At 47.9% G+C, this 7,882-nt stretch overlaps 1 protein-coding gene across 1 annotated transcript; it reads right to left on the reverse strand.

The window, feature by feature from the left end:
* Window positions 1-427: 427 nt before the first annotated feature.
* On the reverse strand, window positions 428-5,049 carry mlec (malectin). The gene is made up of 5 exons (XM_023802918.2): window positions 4,165-5,049; window positions 3,162-3,340; window positions 2,015-2,191; window positions 1,344-1,401; window positions 428-780 (listed from the first exon to the last, which is right to left on the reverse strand). The coding sequence occupies exons 1-5, from the start codon at window positions 4,364-4,366 to the stop codon at window positions 533-535; spliced, it is 864 nt and encodes a 287-aa protein (XP_023658686.1). The 5' UTR covers window positions 4,367-5,049; the 3' UTR covers window positions 428-532.
* Between the last annotated feature and the right edge of the window lie 2,833 nt (window positions 5,050-7,882).

Below are 7,882 nucleotides of genomic sequence, written 5' to 3' on the forward strand. Positions count from 1 at the left end.
CATTCTCCTTCGCCTATATGTCCACCTACAGTAATTGCCGTTTCCCCAGCATATCGCTCAGCAAACTAAAGCTGGTGAGAAATAAAACCTTTTTTTTTTGCTCCAAGCTTCTGAGGGACCACTAAGAGGCCACTGGGCTTGTGATGAGTTGTACTGAAATACCTGCATGCGCGCGCGCGCGCACACACACACACACACACACACACACACACACACACACACACACACACACACACACACACACACACACAAACATGAACACACACTCTCTCTCTCTCTTGCTCTCCCCCTTCAATGTGCTCTGTGGTCACTGGTTCACTGACGACACCACCACCCCCCCTCCGGTGTGGTTCTTTGGGAATCCCCTTCTGCTGCTCCCCCTGCTGCCTCCACAGATCTCCACCCCCCACCCCAACCCCACCCCCCATCCCTGCTGGCGTCTCCTGGGTCTGTACACCTGTCGTTTTGTCTTAGTCTGTCCCCGTCTTCTGCCGTGTCCCCAGTGCTCCCCCAGGGCCCCTCACGGGCCCCATCAGAGCCGGCAGAGGCAGAAGAGGGTGGGGATGAAGACTCCAAACGCCACCAAGATGGGGAACATGAGGCTGCTGTTGTCGGCCGCGTATGGATTGGGCGTCCGGGGCCCCGAGCGGACCCGGTCCTTGGGCACCGCAGAGGGGCCCCGCTTACCCACTTCCTCCTCAGTCTCTCTCTCGTCCTCCTCTTCCTCTTCCTCTTCCTCACGCTTCTCCAGTCCAGGGTGAGGCTGGAGCTTAGGTACATCTGAGAGGCATGGGAGAGGAGCAAGAGGAGAGAGGGAGGGAGGGAGGGACAAAGGGAGAAAAGGTGGTGAAGAAAGAGGGAAGGGAGAGAAAAAGTAAGAGTGAAACAGAAAAAAGAAGGTAGAGATAAGACAGCAGTTAATGACAGGAGGTATGAATGTAAGAAGAGAAAGGAGGAAAGAAAGGATAGGGGGAGATTAAAAAGGGGAAAGGGAGGGGCAAGTCAGAGATGGGATTACAGATTAAATAAGAAAAAATTACAGGGCAGAGGAGGGCAGGTGAGAGTGATTTCAGAAAAATAAGGGATAAAAAGAGGAGGGCAATGGGGCAGGGGGGGGGGGTATGGAGGGTTATTACAGGATTCTGACTACAGCTTAACAGTCACACTAAGAATGAGAGATACAGCAGGGGAGGGGCCTGGTTCAGGGGCCAGCAGAATCGGGGGTCAGAGGAGAAAGATAAATAATTTCAGTGGAGATCCTAGAAAGACACAGACAGCAGCACCTCCTCCGGAGAGGCCCCCAGAGGGAGCAGCACCACCAGTGGCTCTGCCTCCTCACTTACCTTCTAGCGTCCCCTTCATCACGTAGAGCGCGCAGATCTTGGGGTTGTCATAGTAACCCTGCAAACACACAGGCAACGTCTTCATACTCATAGCAACGCAGTGTCACTCAGCCGCTTAGCCAAAGTGCACCAGGCACCTTAAAAAAAAAGGCCCCAGCAATGAATGTGGGTGCAACAACCTCAGCTGTGAGGACACACGCCCGTCCCATGAGCGAGGACACGCGCCCGCCCCGAGAGGAAGGACAATGCCACCACCCCCCCCTCCTGTGTGATTCTTTGGGAATCCCCTTCTGTTGTTGCCCCAGCTGCCTCCACAGATTTCCACCCACCAACCCAACCCCTAACCCCCATCCCTGCTGGCATCTCCTGGGTCTGTACACCTGTCGTTTTGTCTCAGTCTGTCCCAGTCTTCTGCCCCCAGTGCTGCCCCAAAGCCCCTAACATGCCCCATCAGAGCCGGCAGAGGCAGAAGAGGGTGGGGATGAAGACTCGAAACACCAACAAGTTGGGGAGAGGGAGGACACGCGCATGCCCCGTGAACCATCTGCAGAGCGCAGCACGTGTAGGGAGCTGTCCAGGAAACCAAAAGGCAGACAGAAGCACAGAGACACGCTTCACTGCTGACATCATCAGGCAGTAAGACGCCACGAGGGAGCCCCGGCACCCCCCACCTTGACGAACTCCACGGTCAGCTTGCCGTTGAAGGTTGACACCTCGTCCCGTACGCTCAGCTTGCCCCGCCGGATGGAGAAAGGCACAAACTCGTCGTGGGCCGTGCTGTGGCCCACGCGATCGAAGATGTCCAGATCTTTCACCACCATGTGCCCGTTGAGTCTTATGTCGAAAACCTGCGAGGGGGGGGGAGGGAGGCAGGAGAGGTGTCATGGGAGGCCCACAGCTTGCCAGAGATCGGCCTGTTAGCGCCACAGGACAATGAACTGCACGGGTTCGAGTGTCACTATCATAACTACTACTGGCCAGCTGAGGGACTTGGTACAGCAAGAGGCTCCCTTAAGCTTTTCTGCTCATTCTGTGAATACGAAATACCCCAGGCTAGGCAGCCCTGATCCTGGAGTGCCGCAATCCAGCAGGTTTTCCATCCTACCTGATGAGTTATCTGCCTGAGGTCAGGTGTGCTTTATCAGAGATGGGATAGGATGGAAAATGTGCTGGATACCAGCATTATGAGATCAGGGTTGCCTATTTGTGAAATACAGAGCCACTCAGTAAATTCCTATGTGTGCATTTTGTCTTCAAAAACAGTCCCAAAATGCAGGGTATATTTTTACTTTTATAAAATATTTTAAATGTTTAAATAAATTATTATTAATGATGATAACTTTATCGATCCCTTTTTGCCTACCTGTCACACAGACATGCGAGTGCCTAGGGAGCTGGGGGGGTTAAGGGTCTTGTTCAAGGGCCCACAGACATGTGACTATTCTGCAGAGGCTGGGCTCAAACCAGTGACCTTACGATCACAGACACAGCGGCTCAGCCTACCACGCCACACGCTGCCCCCTTTTATTTAATAACGACAGCCCCCATTTAAAGTCTTGGGTAATTTGGCTACAAGCAATTCTACTCCCAGCGGCCTTAAGCCAGCTACATTTCAATAACTGATGAACTGCATCACAGGCCTACCTACATTTTTGCTGCTTAATAATACTTAATTTAATCAAAAAGTATGTGTAATATGCCAAAACCAGAGATTCGACTCTCCCAGTTCCTCAAATTCTCAATCCTGTAAGTCAGATTTCAGTACCTCCAGTGATCTGCTGATAACACCCAGGGGCTGGAGCTGGGGGTGGGACGTACCTTCTGCTGGGACTGGGCAAAGTACACCTCGGCGAACTTCAGCACCAGGATGTAGTCGCCCTCGTCGCGAATGGGCACCTCGTAGCCGAATGTGTCCTCGCTGTACCGCTCTGTCTGGTAGAGGACCTGGTCCTCGGGGGTGGAGCGCAGGATGGGCAGCCGCATGCCGTAGTCAGAGGCTGCGGAGGGGCAGAGCTGAGTGAGACCGGGCTGCATCGGCACATGTGGCACACTCACCTGTCTGTACTTAAAAACTCCTTTAAAATACAATGAGCACATTGTTGGCGTCACAAGGAAAACAAAGCAGCCCTCGCTCATTCAGTCATGTAAGACAAGACATCCAGCTGTCCTTGGCCAGGACACGCCCCCACCTTCCGGTCGCGACACTGAGAAGTCTGAATGGGTACAATGCACGGTTCAGCGCGTCAGGGTGCTGACCCTTTGATCACAAGGTTGCTGGTTCGAATGCCTGAGCTGGCAGTGACTCCACTGTTGAGCCCCTTCAAGACTGGTTGGCCTCTCAGAAACGTATGTCGCTTTGGATAAAAACGTCTGCTACAGAAACAGCTTTGGGGAAGCTGCTGCGGTGGCGTATTCAGGCCATTCTCCCTTTAAAAAGTCTAAGGCCTGCGGAGCATCACGTGCTAACCGATCGCAGGAGATGAATATTCCCTGGGGGCTGACTGAAGCCCCCCCCCCAAACGTGATGAAACACTGTCTGCATTTGTCTAACCGGCCCCGATAACTAGAAACACTGGTCATGCAGGGTGTAATTAGACAGCTATGTACACTGTTTCTCGATAATCTGCCCCTTCAAGCAAACCGATACATTTACACATTAAAAACGCATAAGCCAAAAGCAGCAGGTTAATGAATGAGAAAGTGAACTTCCGATGGGCTGAAGCGGGGCACCTGGCATGTGGCTTCAAAGTCACCATGGTTAATGGGAGAAAATGTCAATGTAAGAGCAGAACAGGTCCTTTTAGCCGTCTCGCCCCCTTACCTTTGCCAACCTTCCCCTCCAGCGGGTCCTTCCTGAAATGTACGCCATGCACATCCGTGTGCGTCTCGCCGCCGGCGTTCACTGCCCAGATGACCCGCTCGGTCATGCTCGGGCCCCCGCCGTCCGCCTGGCTCAGTTGGGCCAGCAGCGACAGCAAGGCCAACAGCAGCCCGAGAGCCCAGAGCAACGTGACGCGCCGCATATCCCTCAGTAGCTGGGTCACTCTCAAGCATACACCCTTCGGCTGGGGAGTCGACGGGGGCAGCAAGCGGAGAGCCCAAGCTAGATGCTCGGTTAATAGACCTGCAGCTTACGAGATCTGCAGAAAGACACGGAGCGGCGCTGTTCACTTTCGCTGCCGGGCTCTTTATGAGGTGGCAGCAGCCGGCCGGCCGGCGTTACTCGGAACACACGGCGCTGCTCCAGCCGAAGTGCGCGACTACCTGTCTAAGCGACTTCCTCCTACCCTGTCAGTGTGACCAGCAGCTGCCACCCGCTCGCCGTCTAAACTGCACTGATTCTCTAATACTTCAAATGTCCAGATTCACGTGCTTTCCTGTCGGCTTCCGCGTGCTTATTCCTGAGATGCTACACAGACCGTGTAGTTTCCTTTATATCACTGTCTCTAGTTTTAATATTGCTGCTAATTCCCATTAAGGGCCGTGTAATAGCTTGTGGAGTCGGATCAGGTTCAGAAAGGGAGAGTTGAGCAGTCTAACATGCTGTTTGAGGAGGAAGTAGAGCGACAGCTCAGCTGGCCATTCACATGGCAGCCCGGGCCTTGACGCCCTCCGTAACGTACTTTTTTTTTCTCGTGACACATCGGAAACCATTCAGGTTTCTAGCGAATCACAGAGCGGCATTAACGAGCCCTGCGACCACAGACTCTGACGTCATCACATGGCCGAAACGCCGCCGACAGCGGACACGGTAGAATCGACTTATAGTTTGGTTGAGAAACAGCGTTCAGTTGGCAGAATGCGGAAAGCAACTGCAAAACTACACACCAAAGGTTCTTTTTAAAAATGGGTAATATATCAAACTTTTAGATATAAAATGACCACACAGTAGTCTATAGGTAACTTATATTTGTTAAAATTATAATTAAAAAATTAATTAATTTTCCCAGGATTATCAACTCTTTTGAAAGAGAAATCATTGTATTTTTTTTAGCAATCTTCCCCTTTTTGAGAAATGGTTCTAACCGATTCTGTGCCTTTCCGACTGCCTACAGAATTTAATTGATTTCTGTGGGTAGAAGTTGGACAACTGACAGCAGACCGAGTTGTGTATAGTCCTTAATGCTTTCTATGCATGTACATCCGTAGATTAAAATTACAGATATTGAAACGATTTGGTTTTAAAAATGCAAAATCAATCAAGCGTTGTATCTATTTTCTAATAAAGATTTAACCCCCCCCCCCTTAACAGTGGCAATATGGTAGATCTAAAAACTATCCAATCAGATTGGTCCAGCGCAGCGCGCGTGCGGTGCATTCTGGGTTTTAAACAAATTAACCGAGTGTCGAATGAATGACTCGGCGGTTTGTTGTCATAGTTACTGTTAAAGCTCTCTGTCCGAAAGTGCGTTCCCATTGCCGACCATATGTCTTTGAACGTAACACCGGGGAAGTAAAATTCCTGGGAAAATAAATGAATGAATCAGTCTGTTAATCACAGTCACTTACTGTTCCCCGAGATATCAGCAAAATAGTTTTACTGTCAACCGTAACATTGTTCAGTAGAAGTATCCTGTGAACATGGTTTGTAAGTGTGTCGCAATGCACAATTACCTATTATTATTATTGTTATTATTATTATTTATTCTCATCATCATCATCAGTGAACATAAAGGTTTTATTTTGTGTCGCATAGTGCTCTCTTAGCTCACGCCAATTCAGAGTAACACGTTTAATTTCTAAATTTAATTAGTGGAAACTGCTTAGTTCTGCATTAGAACAGAAATACACGGGAGACGACAGAGCAATTTTTCATTTCACCACAAGATGGAGCGAGAGGTTCAGCTGCGGCGTTGAGCGGGTATAGAAAGGACTGTAGGCATGGAAACCGAACTGTCCTTTATTAACAACCTTAGAGATGTCGTCGAATAACAGTCAATTTGACTAAAATGGGACATGTGAGGTGCTTATCTACAAAAGAGTATTATTATTTCAAAGGGGCGTTATATATTTTAATATCAAAGAGACTATGTATGAGGCGTGAGATAGCAATAAGCCGTAATTATGTCATTATTTTCACTGTAGTAAAAAAAAGAATTTACAGTCGTGATGTGTTCATTTCTAGCCCTTTTTTCCTGTGTTCACCATTCCAAATTTTATCTTGGTTCTGATATTCTTCATTTATCTGTTTGCGCATGAAAGCTTTTATCCAGTGGCTGATGATCGCATCAGGGAAGTACAAACAAGAACACCAGGCTAAACCGTGTTTACTTCTTAAATGTAACCTTTTTTCAAATTCATATCGAATTTGATAAGAACAGATGTGTTTTCTTGAAAGATTTTTTTTTGGCATGCATTAAAACAGAGATAATGACACGCAGATATAAACACGTCCTGTAGTCGGCATACAGTAGATAAGGACACACGCAGTTGTCCAACAAAAATGCACAGATGAGGGTTTCCACGTGCATGCACGTTTTAACACACAGGTTTTTAAAATCAGGGTAGGTCAAGTCAACATTAGTAAGGTGGTCTGTAATGTTTCAACAGGAAGATTCACAACTGGTCTGAGGAAGACACATGTGGGGTTGTACAGCTTGTCTGTTGTAGGATTGAGACAAAAAATGTACAGATCCATGACAACAACATCAATATGAAATTCTGGACACATATGAGATCAGCCAGACTCCCGCCTCCCTCCATGTGATCTGCTTGGTGACAGCTCTCCATGACCCGCCTCGATATGCGGCAGTTTCTCCCGTTCCTCTCCCTTTTTGTCTATATTGCAGCTCATGTCCCTCAGAAGGACACTGTCACTATTAGCTGTAATTAAACAGGACCGATTGTGATAGACATGAGGCTGGAGAGCTCTCCTGTAAAACAGGAGCACATCTCAAGTACAGGTTGATTATGTTCACAAATCTATTCTAGCAAGTGAAATCTAAAAGATCCAAACCAGCAAACTCCAGTCATCTTATTTTAAATAAGAATGTTGCAGATATCACATGGACCTTGGCAGAGGAAGCAGAATTTCAGTTCTGTCATCCTGATTCAGAGCTGATGGGCTGTTACCTGACACTGCAATTCAATGGTTTTGCATTGACTTTAAAACAAAACTCGTAAAATTTGGTATAATAAGACAGGACATTCAACAGTGGTGTTCCCGGTTCAGTGAGTGCACTTGGGTCACCTTACATAGTGATAACATCAAGCACTATGCATTGTACTCAGTTTAATTGTGTATGTGACATATAAGACTGAATTGTTTTTAATGTGATGTTATATTTGGTTGTCTTTGAGTAATAAATGATTGCAAATAAAATATACAGAATGTCATACAAACATTGTTCTCTTTTCTCTAAAAATTGAGCTACACTTTCCTAACTGGGCCCTTTACAATTTACTTTTGTGTGGGACCAGGTCACATCTTGTACAAAACACACAGGCAGATACACAAATACACAGAAATAAATAGACAGAAATGAGACCGACTACAGAATGGGCTACAATAATCTCATTTTCAAACAGAGTAAGTGCAA

Source organism: Paramormyrops kingsleyae, chromosome 2 (assembly GCF_048594095.1).
Source record: "Paramormyrops kingsleyae isolate MSU_618 chromosome 2, PKINGS_0.4, whole genome shotgun sequence".
Taxonomy (NCBI): Eukaryota; Metazoa; Chordata; class Actinopteri; order Osteoglossiformes; family Mormyridae; genus Paramormyrops; species Paramormyrops kingsleyae.

Coding starts and splice junctions, on each gene's coding strand:
- mlec (XM_023802918.2), bottom strand. CDS start 4,366: ATGCGGCGCGTCACGTTGCTCTGGGCTCTCGGGCTGCTGTTGGCCTTG. Junction 1,402..2,014: donor TGACCGTGGAGTTCGTCAAG/GTGGGGGGTGCC, acceptor GTGTGTTTGCAG/GGTTACTATGACAACCCCAA. Junction 781..1,343: donor GATGAAGGGGACGCTAGAAG/GTAAGTGAGGAG, acceptor CATGCCTCTCAG/ATGTACCTAAGCTCCAGCCT.